The sequence below is a fragment of the Seriola aureovittata genome, chromosome 1 (genome assembly GCF_021018895.1).
Source record: "Seriola aureovittata isolate HTS-2021-v1 ecotype China chromosome 1, ASM2101889v1, whole genome shotgun sequence".
In the NCBI taxonomy this organism is placed as follows: domain Eukaryota; kingdom Metazoa; phylum Chordata; class Actinopteri; order Carangiformes; family Carangidae; genus Seriola; species Seriola aureovittata.
This window is the reverse complement of record NC_079364.1, coordinates 2,294,306-2,318,759: the sequence shown is the minus strand read 5'-3', so window position 1 is coordinate 2,318,759 and position 24,454 is coordinate 2,294,306. Positions and strand designations below refer to the sequence as shown.

The window sequence follows — 24,454 nt, the reverse complement described above, 5'->3', positions numbered from 1 at the left end:
GCTCTGTTCCTGTCTGCTTTCTTTCCAGGCCGCATGATAAAAATAGATAAGAGAGCAGCTCCCCGAAGGAGAGAGAGGAGAGAAAATGAGGAGAGAAGAATGAGACAGCAGAAGAAGCAAAAGACAATGGGCAGCAATAAAAGAAATGGATCGGGAAGAGAGGAGGAACAATAAATGAGGAGGAGAACAAAAGTAGTAGACTAAAAGGTAGAGTCACGTTGATCCCGATCCAAATCCAAGTTAAAGGAGCAGTGTGCAGGATTTGGTGAAGTCCAGCAGTGAGGCTGCAGAACTGAATACTCCTTCTGTAAGAGCTGGCTTTCTCATAAAAAATGATTTACACCGCTAATAGCTGTACATGATAATATGTAGGATCCCGATCCTTCATACGTGGACTAGACTCGGGCTGATATTCGATAAGATCACACGATATTTATATCTTATTGTATTTATTTATTTTTTCTACTTTATACAGCTGCTCAGTGCTGATTCATGATATGTTTAAGAGCTAGCGTTCTCATAAAAAGGACAACAAAATGGATCAGGCTTTATTTTGCCAATAGCTAAGAATGAAAATATGTGGGATCGGGCTCTATCCCGATCCTGTACATCAACTCGACACATCCCTGCTAAGTGTCTTTTGATTTCTCTCTAGACTGTCATATCAGTTCCTTTGACTTATGAATTGAAGTCTAAATATTGAACTGGGAAAGTGGTGAGGACAAAATAACAAATCCTAAAAATGGCTGACATGAGCAAGATGTCTGACTGACACTGGATCTGGCTCTTCATACGGATCCATCAAAAATGCCTGAATCAGTTCAGTTCCTGTGAATCTGCTCAGTAATGTCGACTTTGTAGTTGCCTTTAAAAATAACCTAACACCCACATTATTATTAGATGTTATTAGCTTAACTATAATTAGTTTATTACTCACTGGTTTCAAATTCTCTGCGTACCCGATGATCATTTTATGGCAGCGATGGAGACAGTCTGTTTGAAATCAAAACATAATTTGAACTGACTGAGACAAACCAAACAGGTCTGACCACAGATACAGAGTCCCGCTGTTTAGATATCAACCTTGATGAGTCACTGCCAGTTCAATATCTGGAAATGTCAAGGGTTCACGCACATGGCCTCCGTGTTTTCATGCAATGTTTTATTTAATGTAGCTGATGTGTCCCCTGTGTGTGTGTGTGTGTGTGTGTGTGTGTGTGTGTGTGTGTGTGTGTGTGTGTGTGTGTGTGAGAGTATATGTGTTTGTCTGCAGGCCCGGTGAATCAGAGTCTGGAAGAGTCTCTCTCTCTCTCTCTCTCTCTCTCTCTCTCTCTCTCTCTCTCTCTCTCTCTCTCTCTCTCTCCTGAAACAGGTTGCGAGGCTGGCGGTTGATTGGCTGTCACAGTGTGAGCCTCAGCCAACCACAGAGCTCCAGACTGCATGGCAAACAGGATTAGCTCCATGAAGTTGAGTCAGGCCAAGAAATGAGCAAGAATCGACTGCACATCGGAAATAAATGTGTGTTATAGAGGAGCCATATTTTCTGGCTCATTAGGTTTCAGAGTAAAAGTGTTTTCGTGTGGATTCATCTCCCTGCTCCACATTTATAAAACATGTTTTTTCTTTTTTCTTTTTCATTCTCCCTCCTCTCTGGTCGCCCGTCCTCGCCTGTAGAATTAGAGCAGCTGTCAGACAGTTTCCTAGTGTGCCAGTAACAGAGAGCTGCCAGAGACACTTATACTTTGGCTGTGCTACAGGATTACAGTAGCTATGGGACAGCAGCCCAGAGCGAGCCGCGTACACAACGACCGAGAGGCTGCAAATCTTCAATTTACTGTAGAGACTTTACTTCAATTCATGTGGGAGGAACAGAAACAGAGCGAGGGAGGGGCCTGCTGTTGACCTGACTCCCTCTGAGCAGCTTCCAAACTTAGAGATTTTCCTCAAACCACCACAGAAGAAGAGAAATAAGTCTAAACTGCCAGGTCAGAAAAACGCTGCACGCTGGCTGTGGGTTTTTCACCATCCTCTTCTTGTCACACGGTTCAAGCTGCCAAGAATTAAAACAAACATCCACAAACACAGAATTCAATCTGTGAGAGCTCGTCCTGTTTTTCATTGTTTTAATCTGGCAGCATCTTTGGCGTGAAACAGTCATGGCCGTGCTGGTTTCACACCGCACATCCCCGAGGCCAGTCCACCGTCAGACCGAAGTGGGTGCTGTTCAGCTGCTCATGCTAGCTCTCCTGCTAGCTCGTCTCGAGCTGCCAACGTTTCCCACCATTTCAGAACTGAGCGATAACAAAAGAGTGATTCAGCGTCTTTTATCCGGTTTCTGAAAGCTTTTATTTGCCATTCTAAACAGGCAGGTCGCTGCAGGAGGAAAATCCTCTGGTAGATAGAAAACAATGTGTTTTATCCTCCAAGTTCGACAGATTCTTTCCTCTTTTTAAATACCCATTCAACAGCTCCATTCAAAGTCTGATAATTTGATGTACACACTGGAAATGATCCATGCTGTTTGTTTTAGTGCCAAAATCAAGTGGGAATAAACATGTTGAGGTGACTGACACATTTGCATATTGATTGCACTGATACTGTCTCAGTTTGGGAGCCACAAAACACTGCCCACTAAAAGGGTTTCATATACAAATACATATATGCATGTGTGTTTGTGTGTGTGTACCTTGGTATGAAGTTTGGCGATCTGTTTCTCGTCCACGTTGGGCTGCCGGTAGACTCTGCTCTTGTAGCGAAACTGTTGAGTGAAAGACAAATTATTTAAAAAGAAAAACAGAAAAAGTCTGGAGCAAAACAATGAGTCCAGCAAGACTTCTGTTAAATCCCTGTTCCAATAACAGCACACGCCTGGCACCTGATAACCTTTTGCTCAAAACTCTCTCAGTCTTAAGCTGTTTACTTTGTACCTGTGCGTGCACCTTGAAAGTAATTGTTCCTGAGGAAGGAGGATCACTGAGGGATCAAGTCTAAGATGTGTTTTCTTTATTAACAGCACATTTCATTACCTTCATGGCTTCTTTACAGGTGGACTGGTGGAAATTTGAAATCGCATCATGTCTTTTCTATAAAAGGTGTAGTGTCGGTTTGGGATTGTTTATTATAGAGAAGTGAATATATTTTCTCTGTCGACATGTTTAATTTTCAGGTGCATCAATTCAATTAGAGTTTTGTTTGAACAGTTCACTGTTGGACAGTAAACAGAAGGGATGGATTTTATAAACAATATAAACTTAACGAGATAAAAACAAACCTTGATAAGAAAATGAGAAACTGCCAACTGTCAGGAAACACTGTTTAACAGTCAGTCACATTAAAGAAATGAAGCCATTCTTAACCAGTCATTTAAGACAAGACAGATTGCAGGATCGGTTTGAATATGAAACAGATATGTGATATAATTATTAACACTGTCCAACAGTGATGCGAAATATCATAAACATAAATTTGAGAGTTCATCTTAACCTTGGGAGAAACTTAAACACTTGAAGCTTTCAGCATCATCTTGTGGCCCGACTCAGCAAATAATAAACTTTATTTGCAAATGCAAAGGAAGTTACTCAGTCCCTCAACCTCAAGAGATTTCATTTATTTATTCATTTATTTAGTTTTTCTCAAATTGGAAAAAGTAGTTTATGTCACAAAATTTAGGTCACACGATGACAACTCCATTCACTGATGAAGACCATGAGATGGAGTTGAAATCCAGGCATCATGCATGCATGAGAAATTCAAATTAATTAATGTAATTGATTCAAGATACAAGTTCCATGGCTACAAACATTTTACACTGCAAGATTTATACAAAGTTATTCTGACAACAGGGAAGATTTCTGATTATATTTGTAATTTATTTCTTTAAATAGATTTTCCAGGCTCTGAATCTTCTACTGGAGATTTTTACAGTGACACAGAATCAACACAATGCAAAAGCCACAACACGAATCCAAAAGCCACAACACCAAAGCAAAAGCAACACATAAAAAAGCCACAACACAAATACAAAACATTCTTGTTGTGGCTTTTGTATTTGTGTTGTTGTTTATGTACTGTGTTGACCTGTTTAGGCCACTGTAGATTATAATCTTAAGGGACAATTGAAGCTAAACAGAAATACTGATTTACTTAATTTATATCATAATATACAGTATATATATATATATATATATATATATGTATATATATCAATAAATAATAATAATCTGATTGATCAAGGGTTTACCTCCAAAGACGGGACCCCCTTGCTGATTGGCTGGGGGTACTCTCGAAAGATGCGTTCCTCGTCCAGGAACTTGCCGTCCCTCCCGTTGCTGGCTGGCTGGAAGAGCCCATAGTTGAGGACGTCTTTCAGGCTCTGATTGAGCGTGCACAGGATCCGCTGCTTGGCAACCCAGACCGTCGCATCCGGGTTGAACCGCATGCATTTCTGTTGGAGAGACGAAAGAGAGAAAGTAATTAGAAAGTGATGGCTGGAGTGTTGGCCGGCAGTCACAGCAATCAAACACAAATGAAATACTCATCATTGAAGTAATAACAAACAGGATGTAATCTTATCAACTTGCGACAGACGCTGGACTTCAAACTTTTGATTGACAGATGCAAATAGGTTGGGACCTCAAACTGATGAGAGGATTAGAATAGAATCAGAGAACAATGGTGCCCAATCAAAATCGGTCAGACACATCCAAACTGCTCCTTTAATAACACAAACCCTGTCCCAGTTACGACAACTGAATCAGGGCTGCCGTGCACGACTGCCAAGTGTTTTTATTGTTTTATTGTCGCTGTGCTATATGCTGAACAGGGCTGCCTCCCTCACTGAGGATGTATAATTGACACGACCCTTCTGCCCCCCTGGTCTTTCCCAGTTCCAGCTTCCTTGGGGTGGAAAAAAACATACAATGCAAGATTTATGGCCTCGCCTGAATCAGAGGGGATTATGGGCCCTGTGCCACGGCGTTCAGGGAAGTGTCTGTGAGTGTTTACAGCTGGATGTGCTGCTCAGCCGACGATAGCAACGCTGCGTCCGTGATAAAGGCTGAAGGGATGAGCAGTCTGTGAACTCGGACTAACCGTAATCCCCTCGCCTGGCGTGGAGTGGGCAGAGGAGAGGAGGGGATGGAAAGATGAAGGGTAGAAGGTATTCAGAAGCAGATGTCTGGCATCTGGCTGAGGCTGTTTGGACTGATACGGCCTTCTTTCCCTCTGCTGTTTTATTACAATGGCAAATTGCCATCAGCTCTTATTACTGCTGCCTCCTGAGCCCTCGACACAAGTTCAACTTTAACAATGTGTATGAAGCCTCCAGGGAACTGGGAACCAGTAGTTTTCAAAGTATAGGGGCAATGATAAAGGTGGAAGAGGTTGTTTCCCCTCATTCTTCATTAATAATAAATGTGTCTCCTCTGTAACAAAATAAAAGCATACAATGCAAAATCAGTAGCAAAATAAGAGCATAAACACTATAAATACATTCTTCTGCAGCAGGAGTCGTCAAGTCACTTTGGTCTTGGGCCAGTTTTTTTCTAGTCCATTAGATGGTGGGCAGGAACATAATCAAAGGCTGATTCAAGAAATTGATTGATAAAAAAGCAACTGGAATTTGCTTTGTTACTGGTCACATGTGGCAGGGCGGCCGCCCACAGTCACATGTCATACAAATGACTGATTTACTGAACTGGTGGTCTGTCAAACAAGCAACAGATCCTTTGGAACTTCCTGCCAAAACTTTTCAGAATGAAAGGACTGAAATAAAGTATTGCTGCAAAACAAACAAACAAACAAACAAACAAAAAAAGAATTTTTTATTTTTTTTTAAAAGAGGAAGTGATTCTGTGGGTAACTGCCTGCGGCCTGTTGCATGACTGTTTCTGTCTGGCATTCACTCTCAACATGGATAAAAGTATAATAAGCATCTTCTGCTGGTGGTAGATTCTCTAATTGGACATTATAGCTAATCTGGCGGGCCAGTTCCAGTTTTATGGCGTGGTGACTACAACGTCTTCTTCAGTGGTTTAAACTTATCAACTCTACTGGAGCAGTTTTTAGCTAAAAGTTATTCTGAAAACTGTGGCCACTCTAATAGGTCATAATAACTTTGCCTCTGTTGTCAAGATTTAGAAATGTGACTTGCAGGACAAGCAGTAAAAGCCTCCTAAAGTTTTCGAAATTAACTTTGATTTTACATCTTTCTATCGGTATCAGTACCCAGCCATACCCATGAATGCTAACGTCTGCTACGCTAACTGTATGGGAATCTGCTTTTAAAATACTGTAATTTCTCTTTAGAGAAACAGTGAGATTTCTAGTTGACGCTGAGGTGAGTGTTTCCCTCCATGCCTTTGCAAAATCTATGACCAAGGCAACCACAGAAACGGAAAACAGCCGCAGCTCCATCCTCCGAGGTTCAAGTATTCAAAGCAACAGTCTGTGGAAAACTAGCTTGTCTTGTTTAACCTCAAGTTGGCCATTGTGTCCAATCTCTGAATCATTAGCCAGAAAAGATGGCGTCTCCATCTGGACATAAGAGCTGTGCACTGGCATGGAATGAGAGGGGAGATGGATGAAACAAAGTGAAGAGGACAATCTGAAGATTGTAGAGGAGCCAAGGACAGAAAAGCATGTGGGGAAGAGGAAAAGTCGCCACTCCCTGCATCTGTCTTCTTCTGTGTTGGTGTGGGTGGAGGAGAGGAGCATTGTTAAAGCTAGCCACCAGTTACAGTCTGAAGACTCAGAGTGTGATCAGGAAAAAAGTTAAAGCTCCTCCAGTGTAAAGGTCTGTGTCCATGTGTAGTGTGATTATAGATCAGCTCTAGCTTCTATATTAATACTGTGAAAGTATCAAAGCCTCAGTCCACAGAGAAATGCACACAGCCTGTATTCAGAAACTGAGCCTTAAAACCAGCCGTCAGGACTTCTGGAACTTTGTGATGTCACAACAAAGCAGTCACCAAGCCCCGCCCACCTGGACCCACCATCCAAACCTTGCAGGATTTGGTTTCTCTGAGTGTTTTTACCTGAAATCTGCTATATTTTTATTGGATCACTCAGAAAACAGTCAGCCAATCAGAAGATAGGCTCAGAGCCTCCTCTCTTCTGATTGGCTCACTGACTTGTTGTTACTAGAGCTGCAGAGAGAAGCCTGAGAGAGGAGATGTAAAACTACACTGAGATGGTTTTTGGTTCTTAAAACCACAAATACATCTTCTTATAGATCAACACTTCAAATAAAACACAGAAGAAGAAGAAAATATTGAGCTTTAAAAGAAGATTTTTGTTGCCAGTATGGAGGTGGAGCCTGGAGGTGATTAGCTTAGCTTAGCATAAAGCCTGAGACTGTTTAAGAGAGGAGCTTTACATTTTAGCTTTAGATAAAGTCAGGCTAGCTGTTTCCCCCTGCCTCCAGTGTTTATGCTAAGCTATGCTAACCACCTCCCAACTCCAGCTGACAGACAGAGGAGATCATCAAACTCTTTGCGCATTTCCCAAAAAATTATTAACTATTCTGTTAAATGCAGATTCTACAGATACAGAGAGCGACAAGTGATTCTGATTAAAATCGCATCATATAAGAGGTCAATCATTTTTCTATTGAAACACATACAATGTTCTGACTGCAGAAGCTGACTTTAATATACATCACACACACACACACACACACACACGTGCAGCTGTGTGTGTCTGTGTGCACTTGAATTATTCATCTGAGTTTGATTTCCAAGTGGACTGTGTGACTCAATCATGTGATCGAGTGGCACCGCTGAGTGCTCAGTGATGAATGTGAAATCAGGAGCATTAGTGCATACATGTGAGAGAGCTTAGTGCACATGTGAACACACACACACACACACACACACATACACACCTTCTGTCCTTGGAGTTAGCACCACCGAGCTAATTACATCAAAGGGTCATGAGTTCATCTCTGGGTCGACACCGTACCTGGAGGACCTAAACCCTCTGGATTACACTCGTATTTCATCCCTTCATTCTGTTCAGATTCAGGACGTTACAAAAGCGATTCTGCAAAGTGACTACAAAGTGCTCTGAAGCAGCTGCTAACAGCTGTGTGTTAACGTCGAGTTAGCCTCAGCGGGATGGAGTTTAATAAAGACGTGTTGGGGGAAGGAAATAGAAATTGAAAATGTACAAGATGGGATGGAGGGTCAGTATGAAGGAGGGAAACTTGGGGGGTTGCATCAGGTGGCTGCTGCAAGGACAACTCTGCCAAGCCGCCACCAAGACCAACTTCCTGCTCCCCTCCCTTTCTTCTTCTTGTGTCATTCTTTTTTGTTCTGCCAGTGCATGATGGGGAAACGCTCCCGCTCACTGTACCGCCATGGACATCCAGCGTAAAGCTCCCCAGGGACACGCACACACACACATCAAACAAACACTACAGAACAAAGCTGCGTTCGCTAAAGATGAAACTACTGTACAGACACAGGCGGCACCTCTGGCTGCTCGTCCACGGGGAGTTACAGTTCAACACTGCTGCTCTTTGATGATAAACCTTTATATCCAAACCTTCTCTGGGAATGACGGTTAAGCAATATCCATTAACAGCTACAGTGCCTGTGCTATATGTGCGATGGGGATGCAGCTTACAGCTCATTCTTCAGTTGCTACAGAGGAACAATACACCATGCTGTGCTACTATACTGTAAATGCAGCACACCTGGGGCTTCATTAAGAGCAACAGTGTGCAGCTAATGATTGCATGGGACTGCTATGTAAATAAAACATTCATAATTCCCACTGTTAAGATTAATAAAACATACAGAACATTCGCAGATCCATAAATAAAGTTCTGTCTTGACACGTCAGATGTCAGCGTTTAAAGCAAATAGAATAAAGTAGGAGAATGGACGTTAAATGTGTTTAGTTTTTCTCATTGATGTAGACGTGTGCTTATTTTTATTTCAGTCCCTTGTTAGTTCAGTGAGGCTGTCGATGCTCACGCTCATGAAAATGTATAAAACAAGTGTGGCATCATTAAAATGCAAATACTATATGTGTCCAGTGTTGCACCATCACACACACGAAGAACTGAGCACAGCAAGCTTCCAGTACACTGCAGCACAACGGACGTGGAGGGAGGACAGAAACAAGTGTGTGAAGATCAGTTGTTTCATATTTTGTGAACTCTCTCTTTTTTATTAAAATATTTCTCATTATTCATATCAACATTAATCAAAAGGCTGTAACATGAAAGGATTCACTCAAGGCAACAAAACTCAAAGAGAATCATTTTCTAACTTGCCGCACTACAAAGTTATTTTATTTTTTATTTTTTTAGCTTCTTTAGCTCAAAGTCCTGTTTTAAGAATATTTACTGTTCGGTTTAGTGTCATTAACCCTGTTTGCAGGAACAGTGGGGCAGGAAGCTCTGACTGACCCACAGCATGCTACCTAATGGAAATCAGCACAGTCAAATGACAAAAATGGATTATTATTTGTTTTGCAAATAGCTATACATGATAATATGTAGGATCGGGCTCTATCCCAATCCTGCATACGCGGACTAGGCTTGGGCCGATATTCGATAATATCGAATATTGCAATACTGTTTTTTTGTACAGCAGAACATGATATTTATATCTTATTGTATTTTTAGTTTTTTCTACTTCATACAGTTGCACAGTGCTCTTTCAGGGCATCTTTGAGAGCAAGCAATAGCTAAGCATGATAATATGCAGGATCGGGCTCTATCCCGATCCTGCATATTATCATGCTAACCTACTGCCAAACCAATAGAAACCAATAAAAAGCCACTTATCAGGGATGTCTCGAGCTGATATGCAGGATCAAGCTCTACCTATTTGTCTGTGTTTCCACTCTTTATGCTAAACTAAGCTACCCAGCTAGCTTCATATTTAACAGTCAGACATGAGAGAGTCTTCTCATCTAACTCCCCACCAGAAAGTGAAAGATAGTATTTCCCAAGTTTGTTGAAGTTCCTCCTTAAATGTACCAACCAACACAGAAATGCAATATATGACATATATGTCACCTATAAGATGATTATTATTACATATATACATCCTCTGGATATATGAAGATATAAGTTTATAACATACATGAAATACCCATAGTAGTAGTCGTGGTAGTCTCAGACTTTGGACTTGGACTTTTGGAATCATTTCATATATTGACATATAAAATAAAACTGATATTTCATATATGGAAATTCATGCATGAAATACTGACTCAGAAATCTTGGTTATTTTTCACTCACTTTTTTGTGTAGATATGAGGTTTGGGACTAAGAATAAAATTAATTATGCATCATTTACCTTTCTGCTCTTCGTCTACCTTCCACTCATTTACATATTAATGGAAAACAGGATGACAATTAGAACAAGCTTCTTCATTCATTTACTTTCCCCTCTGGGTTTTCCCAAGTTTATTATCTTGTCGTCTGCTATAAACTGCCCCAAAATATTCCACCACACAGCCGGCTTCAGTTTTCTGAAGGCCGGAGCTGATCTTAAGAGATTTCACTGATCAATAGTGAGACTCCATCTTGTATTATTGAACCGTGCTGCGCCCACACAGCGAACTGTCCCTGTTGTTGTTCATTTGTTCATCTACAAACTGCCGTGTCGACCTCACAGTTCTTTACACTCAGACATTTCCACAATAACACACACCATCACCTACGCACAGGTCTGTATATTTGTCACACACACACCCCCCCCCCACGTCGCCCACTCAACACACACCAGCTCCGACCAACCGGATCCACATGGACTCTTTCCCTCAGTAACAGGCAGCAGAGTGTAAGTCCTTTAAGGCTTTACGTCAAAGCGGAGATGACTGAAAGGTTACTGCTGTAACGAGCCTAACACAGGTTTCGCAGGCAGGTAATTAATATGCATGTCTCCTCTGAAAGCTTTGCTTGAAAGGTAAATCTTGTCACATTATTTATACATGAATGGATTATTTTTTACAACCAAACACTCAATGGTTACAAAGTGAAATAAAGGTTGTGACAATCCCACACAGAAGCTGGTTCTGCTCATGAGTATTTTAATATTTTTAAATTAAAATGAGAATGAAACTGATGGTCGTCTGTGTTGGAGGGTCTTTGTACTTCATCATTACATCAAATCTCTGCATCTTTCCCACATCGTTTCTCCTGAGTGTCAAACCTCATGAGAAAGCTTCAGTCTGTGAAGATGTTTCCTTACACAGTTAAAAATAATCACTTCTCTGAGAGGCCAGTGAACTTGTAGGTTGAGTAAACAGAGAGGAGAGTGTCAGAGCAGATGTGGGTCACTGCAAAGACCTTTAACATCTGGAGATGCAGCTTTTGTTTACGTTCACACTGCAGGATTTACCTGTTTGTTTAATGGCTGCTGACACTGATTATAACCCACGGCTGAGACGCCGCAGAGCGCACAGCAGATTGAGAGGCTGCCCAGCAGCTTTCATACATGAACTACGGTGACCCAGAGAGCTCATTCTGACAACACGTGCTGCAAATACTCACAACACAACCAATTTAGTGCAGCAGAAAAGCTTGTATATGAATGTTTTGTGCATTTTATGACTAAAGCATGAAATTTTCTCTGTGTTTCTATAAACCTGGAAGTTTAATTATCAGACCTGACCTTTGGGGGAGGGCAGAGCATCCTGGAGTAACGAGTGCTAGACCAAACTAGCATGTTAGCTTCTGTGCTAGCTAGTCATGTAATTCGATAGAACAACAGCCACAGCAGCAAATGAGGATCTTTATTAGAACAAAGATACAAATGATAATAATGGAGAACGGGGCAAAAACAATGCTGAGGTCAATGACCTCTCAAGGTCACCAGAGGTCAGATACAAACTGCCTCCACGTCTGAAATAAAACCTCTGGGTTTGAAGATTATATGCTGAAACTTTCGTGCTTTAGTCATTTTAATTGTTTGGTCAACCTGCAACACAAACACACTGCAAATACACACAACACAACAGGAAGTGTTTGCAAGGGACAAAGTGATGAATCTGTGATGTGTTTGTGTTCGCTTTCTACTCAGAGGATAGAAAAGTGTCAGACACACCTTGACTAATTCTCCAGTGGATAATCAATAAGCAGATGTCGACACTGAAAAAAAATCCAGTTCAAATCTCATATCGACTCCCACACAATCACATGCTGACACACATTAATACCACCCCCCCCACCCCCCCCGCCACAGATCCTCACCGTGTGCTGCAGGTCGGGGATGAGGACGCGGATGACCAGCGAGTTGGTGTGGATGTCGTCCATGCGGTGCTGCGACGGCTCGGCGGTGGCCCTTATGGTCTCGTAAATGGTTTCCTCGCGGGAGCTGTCAGAGGCGCAGTCGTCGGAGTAGTCTGAAAAGCTCTGGGCCATCTCATCCTCACTGGAGGTGGGGCTCCGGGGCATAGTCAGCAGGCCCGGCGGATTCAGCTGGGACATGACAAGGAGGGAAAGAAAAGGTCACACTCTCACAAAACTCCAACGGTTCATTAAAGAGAAGAGGCATTAAAACTTAAGAATCCCCTCCGCTCCCATTAGACTCCTTCAGTGGCTTCAGAGCGCCACCAAAGACGCTGCTTGTTAGTTTGTTGGTTTATCCTCATCCATCCTGCAGAGAGAGAGAGAGAGAGAGAGAGAGAGAGAGAGAGAGAGAGAGAGAGAGAGAGAGAGAGAGAGAGAGAGAACGAGCAGCTTCTCAGGAAGGTTCTGCTTCATTACAGTTCTACCGAGAACAAGAACCTCAGCAGGGCGGAAAGTGGTCGACCACAGGCCCGACTGTACTGTATTAAAGTGAGGCGTCAACGTGATTTATGGATGAAGCGCACAACACCTCATCAGTCACAGCTTGTAGCCACGACCTGGATGGAATTAAGACATTTAAAAAAAAAACCTGAAAATCTACTGAATCTTTAAATTCAAATGGTTTTCTCATTAGAAACCTGCGGGGACTCGAGGTTTGAATAAAATCTGTTAATTAAATATCGAGCAGCAACATCCCGGACGGTGCCTGCAGATGTTTGACCTGGAAGATCCAATGCTTCACTACTTTGACATATTGTAAAGTGAAATGCAGATTTACAGTGAAAAGAGTCGTTTCAGGTGGAAGGTGTTGACTGACCAGCTGTCAGAACTTAAACACTCAGAGGTTTGATCCCTCTGATGTGGACATGTGAACCTGTAGATCCACAGTGATTCAGACTGTTCACTTCCACTCACACCTCACTGTTGGATCATAGGAAGAAAGAGGAATCAATCACTTCCTTCTGCTCCGACTACATCCTCTATCACACATGATATCACACGATATATAGAGACAAACAACCGCTCGCACCTTCACTGAACCAGGAAACTGGAGGAGAACCTGGAAGAAACCAGAGAACCTTCTTGCTTTGACACAATAGCGCTCACCACTGCAGCACCGTGCCACCCCCTGATTGATTAGTCTATCAGCAAAATTAATCTGCAAATGTTCTAAGTATTTCTATATAGTCAAAGCTGGGAACACACTGCTGCGTCTCTGCTGCTGCGTCTCTCTCTCTCTCTCTCTCTCTCTCTCTCTCCCTCTACATAGAGTTTACAGGTTACTTGAATGTTGGATTTCTTATTATTATAAATTAATTTCCGATTTATCGGTGATAGAAAACGTCAGTAAAATGTCTCCGTCTCCACATGCAGCTGCTACAACGGTTCCCAAAAATATATTTATATTTTGTCACATTCAGATTCAGACTAGACAGAGAAACTATAGTGGGAGGAGTCAGTTTTATGTCATGTTGCTTGTGTGATGTCACTATGACATCATCAGGTCTTTTCCCGCACGTCACATGTGAAACGCCACGTGACGCTGAATCTCTAGATCATGTGACGGAGGCAGCGTGTCACATCCGGAGTGTTCCCGGTCTTATATCATTGTAAAATAAATGTCTTTTGACCTTTTGTCAGACAGAACAAGATGTTTGCAGACACTTTTTAAAAGGAACAATTAATCAATTATTCAAGAAAATAACAACAACAATAATAATAAAAATAATTCACTTGACAGCACAGGTTCCACACTTCAGGTTTTTTTTGTTTGACTTTAACTTATAAAAGGTTTCAAAAGTAAAACCTGCAACACAAACTGAAAGCAGCCATCGCACAGAAAGTGAAACACCCAATCAGTGTGCACGAAACAAAATAACACGAGTCCTTCTCTTAATGACAGCGGCCGGCTGGACACTCGACCACGGCAGCGTTGACACGTTTGGTTTTGTGACAGGATCAATGCGATGGTTTCTTTACAAGAGGAGCAGATCCCTCCTTCACTTCTCATTAGGGGAACACTGGAGTGTTTGGTCTGAGCTCCTCACTCAGAAAACCCAGAACAGATGAGGCTGAAACAGTCCAGGCTGAGAGAGAGAGAGAGAGAGAGAGAGAGAGAGAGAGAGAGAGAGAGAGAGAGAGAGAGAGAGAGAGAGAGAGAGAGAGAGAGAGAGAGAGAGAGAGAGAGAGTGTGTGTGTGTGTCCATTAGCTGAGGTGCTCGTCATTGTCCAGAAACCTGGACGCCGCTGATGAAAATGTTTTGGGATAAAACAGATAAAGGTTTCAGTCGATGGATTCACTCTGCTGCTTTTCCTGATAATAAAAGTGTTTTCTTTAAATGTTCCACTTCAAAAAAATCTATCAGAAAAGGATTTTTTTTTTTTAATCGGAGAGAAAAGATAGAAACTCAACATGTGACTCGTTTTAATGAGGAAATAAGGAAATTGCCAGTTTTCACTTTGAGCCATTGCTTTCTTTCTTTTTTGCACATTTCCATTCCGACTTCCTGCTGCTCACGTTATACTGTAATATCAGTATCATTTTCTTTCATTTTCATGCTTTTCCAATCATCAAGTGGCCAATTATAAACACACTCTAGGTCTACAGAGTGTTATGTGGACTGTGTGTATGTATATGCTTACGGCATCCTGTATAAACACATTTATTATGCAAATTTAAAAAATATGCACAAATATATGAAAAAAATATACACAATTATAAAAAAATTGACAAGTAATTTATTTGCATGAATCATGCTGGATGATTTTCTATGAGCTCTTATATCTGGTCACAGATTTTAGCTGCACTTGTTGTTGACGGTTTCTACACATTCAAGTGAAGGTGTAATTTCCGCTGGGAGTGGTGAGGACACGTCTCCCTCACTAGAGTAAAGACAAACGGCCCTTGTTTGTCAGTCTGGAGGAAAAACAGCACATCTGTTCCAGGTGCATCGAGACGTTTGTTTTCTACTGAACATCGAAACACTTTGTTCAGTAAGATAAAGACAGAAACAGACTGAGAGTTTGCTGTTCACATATGAAACATTAAAGTCCGCCAGAGACTCGGAGAAAGTGAGAGACGAGAGAAGAAGAGATTTGTCAGGGTAAACTAAACACAAATTTCTCAAATCCTTATGTCATTTTAAGGATAACAACTGACGCAGTGTGGCAGAGCACACTGTCCTGCAGAAAGAGACGACGGCCATCAGGGAATATCGCTGCCATTAAAGGGGTGAACCTGGTCTGGGTCGATATTTAGTTCTGTAGCACGTGTCAAATTCATAATCTCAACCTTGGACCCAAGATTTCCCAGCAGAGCATCACCTTGTCCTGAAGCATCTGTTTGTGAAATATTATAATAATATTTTATTTATAGGCGCCTTTCAGGGAACTCAAGGACACCTTACAACACACTGTAAAAGATGAAACGCAAGTGCAAGGCATACATATAAAATCAATTAGAATAAGTTGAAGGGAGTAGGCAAGTTTGAAGAGGTGTGTTTTGTATTATACATTCCAGCCATATGCAATATTTTTCATACTGGGGAAATAAAGAAACGCATTTCACTGCTCTGCTGTACATTGAACCTTGGCATGTGATAAATAAAACTTTGAACTGCTGCTTAGTGGCAGCATCGCTGCTACCTGAAACATAAAAGACAATAATATGATTATATAATGTTAAAGGCTCCAGCTCCACACTTAATTAGCAAAAAAAGGTCAAACTTCTCCTTTAAAGCTCCATATTTTCTTCTTCTTCTGTGTTTTATTTGAAGTCTTGATCCATAAGAAGATATATTAGTGGTTTTAAGAACCAAAAACCATCTCAGTGTAGTTTTACATCTCCTCCCTCAGGCTTCTCTCTGGAGCTCTAGTAACAACAGGTCGGTGAGCCAATCAGAAGAGAGGAGGCTCTGAGCTTCTCTTCTGATTGGCTGACTGTTTTCTGAGTGATCCAATAAAAATATAGCAGATTTCAGGTAAAAACACTCAGAGAAACCAAATCCTGCAAGGTTTGGATGGTGGGTCCAGGTGGGCGGGGCTTGGTGACTGCTTTGTTGTGACATCACAAAGTTCCAGAAGTCCTGACGGCTGGTTTTAAGGCTCAGTTTCTGAATACAGGCTGTGTGCATTTCTCTGTGGACTGAGGCTTTGATACTTTCACAGTATTAATATAGAAGCTAGAGCTGATCTATAATCACACTACACATGGACACAGACCTTTACACTGGAGGAGCTTTAAAGACCTGTCCATACATACATTTAGTTAATATAGATCTTTAACAGAAGTTAAAGTTGCCCCCCCCCCCCCGGTACTGAAACCAAACCTACACCCCAACATGTGTCAACATAATCATTACACACCAACACAAACACACTGATTTACAAGCTGTGATTATCGAGCGCTGTGGTGTGATTGTCAGAGGAAATACATTAATGAGACACGTTGCTCACGCTCACACTCGGGGGGGGGGGGGGGGGGGGGTTAACTTCAACTGGCCGGTCGTCTCCACGGTGAATCCTAATGCTGCATTTCACCAGCAACGAAAAAGCCAATCAAACACACAAATAATTCCTTCTTGTCACATGAAGTGATAATTATCAGCTGATTAGCATGCTAATTCATTCATAGCCAATTCACTCCCAACAACAACAACAGCAGCAAACAGTCACGCCTGAGGACATGTCGCTGCACGGGAAACCGTAAATGCTGTTAATTTACGTCTTGGTAAAAGCTTAATTGTGTTTGAATTAAAAATTTAACATAAGCAGATTATGTGTAGTGATATTTACAGTGGGAGCTGTGAGCTGTTTTTAATTGGAGGGAAATAAAAACCAAGATAATGACACAGGAGATTTGCGGCTCATGTTTAAGCAGTGACCAAGTTTGAGAGTTATTAAAGCAAAAGCTGCCCGTGCATCGGAAGGTCTGACGCAACCTCGTGGTTCGGTCTGACTGACAGTTTTCAGGACATTGCACCATTCTACAGATCAGCCTCATTAACCTGATTCTGCAGCAGCACACGGCGACATCCATCAGGTTTCTAATGCACGACGCCATCGAGTCAGGGGAACTTGTCCCAGGCTTTGAGCGCCGTCGCTGCTTCTGTGAAAGTCAATGTGAGAATGTGCGACACAGTGTGCGAGACAGAGAGAAAGAGAAAAAGGAGAGGAGATGGTTCTTTTCTTTTCTTTCTTTTTTTGCCACCTCTACTTTAATGCACACACACACACACACACACACACACACACACACACACACACACACACCACACACACACACACACACACACACACACACACACACATAGAGCCATGTCCATTGTATTCAGGCCATATTTCGAATCATCCCCGGGCTCATTTTTCCACCACACCAGTCCTTCACTTCATTCAGTGAGTAATTGAAAAGATGAAAAGTCTTTAGGTACCTAAGAGAGTACGCAGAGTTCATTAATGAACACAGTAATTTGCTTTGATTTGCATGAGTCGTGCATGTGCGTCAGTGTGTGAGAGAGCGTGAGCTACAAGAAGAGAGAGACAGAGAGAGAGAAAAATAACAGTGTTTTTCTTCAGTGTAAACGTCTGTGACAGCAGTGGGTTCGAGGTGCGGTGAACACCTGTACGGCTGACACAGTGAATTAGCGCTGGCAGCCATTAGAGCGAGATAAAGACAGACAATATTTTGTATTATGTTGCATTAAAGCTGCGATCAGAGTGTGTTTTAACGGCTCTTTGAACAAAGTCAAGTTCTGGAGCAGCAGCTGAAGGGTGACGAGAGGTTCAGGGACACAGTAAAGACACGCTGCTTATGCTAGCTAGAAATTTGGTTGCTGCAACTAGGCTTGGGTGATATCCAAAACGTAATATCTTGATACAGTCCAGCCCAAATATTGCAATACACGTTATTATCGTGGGGAGGTGTCGCCGCTAAACAGCAGCTCAAAGTTTTATTTGTCACGTAGCAAAGCAGTGAAATTAGGGGCAGACTCAGGGTTCGCACATTTGGTTCATTTCGTCAATAACGTCCACGTTCATCAAATAAAAACAAGCAGAGTCTGATCATGTGACCGGGGAGAGTTGACAGACGATTTGGTGTCAAAGCAAAAAGCTAAATATTTTGGATTTAAACCCAGAAGCGTGAGGGAACCTGGAAACATTAATGAGTCACTCTGCAAACTGACGGCAGCATCTGAAGATAACACTTCTGATCTACAGACACTGAGCCGACGCGTCTTTCCTTGTGAAATGTCCGAGGTTACCGATGACATGTCGACAGTTTATTATCCGACGGGAACATTTCAGCGCCGTGAAAAACCCCCTGCTCCATGATTCATGACGTCACCAGCTGCTTCAGTTCGCCTGACAGCGAGGAGCTTTAAAAGGAAGGACACGACTTCGGTTTCAGGCTTCAACACGGACATGATCCCTCACTGGCTTCCCACCTGACAGCACAGCCGACTGTGTTTACTGGTACACAGAAGAAAAAAAAGTGCCACTACTGATGTTATTTCTTAATTACTTGTTAATTTAACTCGAATGCAGAAAGCTTTGTTTATTTCAAAACCCAATATAAAATAAAGAAAAACACACAGGAATGTGTAGGAGGAGACGTGATTTCTGATTATGTTTCAACTAAGGTTGACTCTAGATGCTAATTAAAGTTGCTGTTGGAGAAGCGTTCACTCTATGTAACCTGAGGGAAGAAGACGCATTAGCCAAAATGTTAACAACAAATACTGTGAAGTTTTGTTGGTTTCCATGAGGATGAGGCAGGAGATCAGATCTGGTTTAGTCGAAGAATAAAAAGAGGAAGTTCATTCAAATCAGACATTTAGGAAACGGCCAAATTAGCATTCTGAGAATAGGAAAACAAAAAGCACAAAAGAGCTGTGTGTGTGTTTCTGTGTGTGTGTGTGTGTTTCTGTGTGTGTGTGTGTGTGTGTGTGTGTGTGTGTGTGTAATTCAAAGACCTTTTCCCTCCAAACAAATTCTCCATCACAGTGAAACAGGACTAGAACCACCTGAGATCTCTTCCTTCTAATGAAAGATTCCTCACTCATTTACCGCAGCGATGCTAACAACAGTGGCTGTCATGTTAGCGGCGGCAGCACATTACCAGTGATTCACCGTGTTATTTAAACCAAACACACACTGTAAATGAGCCGGCAGGTAAAGGTTACACTGACACACAGGTAGAAAACAGGAAGTAGAGGGGGGAGGGGCAGGATTTCTCGTGTTTGCTCGGCTCTTTCATCATTCTCTTCACACACAGACTAAACGCCTGACGTTTCAACAGCCTGAGGACATGAGCCCGAGCTGTTAGCGGCGCCCGCGGCTGGTGGTCGTATTTAAAAGTAGCTTCGCTTTGAATCTTCCACTTAACGGCAAACGACAGACAATTAGACTCAAACACACTTTTCAGCCTTGATCCATTAATGCTCATAAGAGAAGGGGCTTTTCAGCAAGTTTCCCGCTCTGGTGACCGTAGCTTTAGTAATTACTAATACTTGACTTAACTGCTCAAGCTGGGAACAGACCAGAGGATTACTGACACCAGCAAAGATCGGATACCCCTACAAATATAAAATGATGCTTGCACACAATGTTGGACAGTTTTCTTTTTTTTTGGCAGTTTAAAAAGAGCGAAATGAGCAACCTGATAAAAACCGAAGATAAAATACCACAGTATAATTACAGCTGCCACCAGGCGACCGCAGAGATCCAGTGATAACACAAACAATTAAATAAATGAATATAACTCCATGATTCCTCATTTTTTTTAAAAGCTCCAGCTGTTTTCCTTTTTTCTTTCCTTTGATTTCAGAAACTGAGACAATGAATCATGTAAATTTATCAGCGGGAGAAATGATCAGTAGCTGACATATACCTGCTGTTACATTTCAGCACCGTAACATAGAACCAGCTGCTCAATCCGACTCTGTGTTTCTACATGTTTGTTACATGAAGTTTATATTAAGATTACTTTAAATATATTTATAGTTAATGTCTGTGTTACACATAATACACGGTAGAGTTCATGTTACCGACAGTCACTGCAGACAGTGTTCAGACCCAACGTGTCAAAAAACAAGCAAACTAGTGCCACAGTATTTCACACGTTACAATCAGACAACCTTTATAAAGGACTTATGAATGGTTTATAACTATTTTACTAATTACCTTGTTAACACGAAGGTGTTCTAACGCATTAGATTAAAAGGACAACAGCGACCTGTTGGTTGCCAAATAGTGAGCCCACATGTGTCTGCACTGTTCAGCCTCATATCTCTTTGTTTTCTCCATCATCAGCATTTGTACCTGCTGCTTCATCATGTTTGTCACTAGCTATAAATGGTAGTAACTTGTTAGTAAGATTAATAAATAAGAATAAACATTAACTTGATCTTGCCAAATAGTGAGCCTGCATCAATGAATGAAAACTGTTTATGATTTATAAAGCGTTAACATCAAATCCTTTATAAGGGAAGTCTTATTGTAAAGTGGCGCCAGGGACCTTTGTGAATAAATGATGCACATTACACATCACACAGACATGATGTGTACATACATTAGATTTCTGTGGAATACGTCGTTTACACCACGAGAGAAAAGATATAAGACTTTCTCTGTAAGAAACGAGTGGGAAGAGGAAAAGATGTTTACTGTGTTTTCCTCGTGTGAAGACGGTGAAAGGCCGAAGATGACAGACGAGTGATGAGCTTGTTCATTCAGTGGAGATAATCTCTGTGGTCCTCTACGTCTTTGTATCACTGACGTGACAGTTTGTGAAGCCGGTTTGAGTTTGATTGATGCCGTTTGTGAACGTGTGCGTATCTGTGTGTGTGTGTGTGTGTGTGTGTGTGTGTGTGTGTGTGTGTGTGTGTGTGTGTGAGTGATGGATCAATGACAGATGTCAAAAGTGACAAACAGGCTTCAGGGCGCGTGATTGATGCGTATCTTTTCTCCGACTCTACAGGCGTATAACGATGAATACCTTGTGAAATGGAAATGATAAATCGCACATGCCAGGCCAATAATATCTGATCCATCTTCTACAGAGAGTTAAAATGTACAGTGGTCTGACCCAGATCTGTCAGTCTGTCTGAAAGAGCAGAAAAGACAAACACATCAGCTGCTCTCTCTGGTACGATTGGTCATCTACAAGTGTTCACGTGCACATCAGTCACATCTAAACTGAATGAGCAGGAAAAGCCAGAGCTCAATATGGCCGCGAATCAAACAGGAAGCACGTCTTCAAAAAGGCTGACGATCAACAATCACTCAGAGGGGAAACCTGCTGAGGTCGAGGAACACCGAAGCAATTTCTGCATCTCCTGTGGAACTAAAGGGAAAATACAACTCAGTACAAGCGCTGGTTCAATATTTGAGTAGAGATCCAATATAGCTGCAGGGTTTTTCATCACTTCATATTCAGAGGAGTCAGAGAGTGCAGCACGGCAGTACAAGAAAATTTGATTTAGAATTCAATAACCACTTAATATTACATCAAATATTTACAAAACTGTGTATCATAAAAGTGTTAGAGAATCTGATGGGGGATTTTTTTCTTCAAGGTGTTTGCTGCAATAATGTTTACTGAGGTTCATACATCCCCAAACGTCCGTGACTGACTGACTGAGTGACTGAGTGACTGAGTGACTGAGTGACTGACTGACTGACTGACTGACTGACTGACTGACTGACTGATGGAGTTACACCACTGGCCGGCCGAGTGTGTTGTGGACTTTTCTCAATGACCGTTGCTCTTTCAAAATGATTTGGTGCGAACACTTTCTATTTTCGCCGTCAGGAAGCGTCTACAGCGGATCTCCAACAGCTTTCATTTTCACAGCGCTCTAGCGACTTATTTTTCCTCAAAAGAAAAAAAGCACTTAGCAACAAGTGACGCTGTGAGAAACACAAGAACAAAGATATTCTGTCGCTTCTGACTTTCTCATTTTACAGTTACAAAGTCCAGCTGAAATCACAGCTCAGTCTTTGTCTTTAATCTATATGTTTGGAGATTTTGTCAGATGACGTCGTGGTTATAAAATCCGGCTGACTACAAATACGACTTGATGATGTCATGAATATAGTAATTGGCGTATTACTATATGTGTCATCTAGGGACATTGAGCAACTACTACAGAAGTTTTAGCTTCTTTTAATTCAGAGTTTACACTGGTTCCACAACGGCTTTCAATTGTTTAATTTGCCTTTTACTTTACCTGTATGTTGCTGTTGTGTAAATGTTTAATTATGAGGCGTCACGTCAAAAAACATTAGTTCAAAACTGCTTTAAATTTCAACTTTATGATTGGACAATCCAATCATCCATCATATTTTGACTTTTTTTTAAACTGAACTGATGCTTCTGTAAATAATTAGGATTATTACCAAAAAGAACAAAGACAAATCTATTCATGTTCCATCTCTGCTTCTTGCTCCATCCCTGAAAGGTTGCTTTGTCATTTTATCTAAAGGTTACCTCTGCAGCCTTTTAACCCTCACGACGGGGGTAAGAGGTCAAAGTTCTATCGCCTAGCAACAGAGGGTGTAGGAGGAGACCTGAATGATATCCTACTGGAAATGTCCTTTAAAAACCATCTCCAAGACTTCCCGGGTCGTTCCAGGACAGATCGTTGTTTAACCGTTTCTTAGGAGACGTGAACCCTGTAATGAGTCAAAGGGAAGTTTAACGAGCACTTTAAAACGGCCTGCAAAGAAAAAACGTGTGGTACTTAACTGGAATTTAGAGGAAGCAGAAGCCAGGAGGGTCTTTTACCAAACGTTTAATTCTCAACAAATAGAAAACGACAAACACAGTCTGACTGAGCTTTGTTTTTTCAGTCCTCTGACAGTTTGGTTTAAATATGAAATAACTAGCCTTTAGTCTGGTTCCATACACTCAGGAGTTTGTCATTCCTCATGTTTATTCATTACATTGGTATTTTCTTAAGGCTATGTTGGTATGTGTCCCTTTAACTACACTGTGAAGGTCAAAGCTCTTATTTTGAAGAGGAAACGATGGTGTGTGCTCTTCCAAAACAAAGACATTTTTAACGGCATAAGATTTGAAAACATTTAAATTCATATCATGACTAACACAGAGTGACATTATAATGTGTTTGCATAGATTTGCTAAGTTTAAAAGTAAGTGTAAACTATTTGCTAAAGAGGTTTGGATTGCTTTTCATGTTGTTTCACATTTTTTTGCATTTGATTTTGATGGTTTGCCACTGAAACTGCAATTCTTTTTAATAAATCAATATGCCAACGCAGATTTGTGCGCTTCTATTTAAACCAGTAACTTCTCTATGGTGTTAGAGTCATAACAATAAACTCCTGTTTTTGTGTGATCTCTCTCCGTCAAACAAAAACGAAAACTTGAGCTTCCACTGCTTATTATTTGGCCTCCGTATCGTTACGGGGTCAGACCTGGACCCTGAGTTGGAAAAGGTTGGAAACCTCTGACCCAGAGCAGAGCAAACTTTTGTCTTTTATTTTTAAACATCAAAGGTTACACAGAGTGGAGCGTCTTCTCTGACAAAACCATCTCTGACTGAGAGTAAATAGCACAGAGACACTGAAGGCATGACGAGAGAACATTAACCTGGAAACTGCCAGGAGATTTATTTTGTTGTTGTTTGTCCGACGCACAGAACCAATGTTAATTATCCTCAGCTGAGTGAATCTGCTGCTGACACTTGTCACAATCACAGGTGAAATCAACCATAACGGGTGAAATCTCTCAGCTGCTACACCTTGTTAAGACACTTAATCATGTAAGTTGGAATTAACATTGCAGCTGCCTTGAGGTTTGAAAATAAAACTTTTTCAAGTTGATAGCAGATATAAATAATTCATCCGTCAGATCTTGTTGATTTTTTTTAAAAACTATAATATATATATATATATATATATATATATCTTCTATGTATCACTTTATCCAGTTAAGTTAAGGGTTAATTTAATATCTTGATACAGCGCAGCTCAAATATCAAAATACGATCAAATATCGGCCCTAGACTAGTTAAGAAGTTAAAGAGTGGTGATTTATGACTGGAGTGAAAATCATTATTTTCATTATCAGAAAAATTAAGCATCAGCACTGAAGTCCCAAAAACTGCAGTTCCTCTAACG

The 24,454-nt window shown here is 41.3% G+C and overlaps 1 protein-coding gene across 9 annotated transcripts in view; it reads right to left on the bottom strand.

Annotated features, from left to right (window-relative positions):
* Positions 1-24,454, bottom strand: part of LOC130163679 (SH3 and multiple ankyrin repeat domains protein 2-like) — a 193,884-nt gene that overhangs the window by 119,846 nt on the left and 49,584 nt on the right. For all 9 annotated transcript variants that reach the window (XM_056368132.1, XM_056368543.1, XM_056368626.1 and 6 more), the window contains 3 exons: positions 12,212-12,439; positions 4,241-4,444; positions 2,687-2,758 (listed from right to left, as the gene is read on the bottom strand). In XM_056368132.1, the coding sequence (XP_056224107.1) occupies positions 2,687-2,758; positions 4,241-4,444; positions 12,212-12,439 (504 nt within the window). The remainder of the gene's footprint in view (positions 1-2,686; positions 2,759-4,240; positions 4,445-12,211; positions 12,440-24,454) is intronic.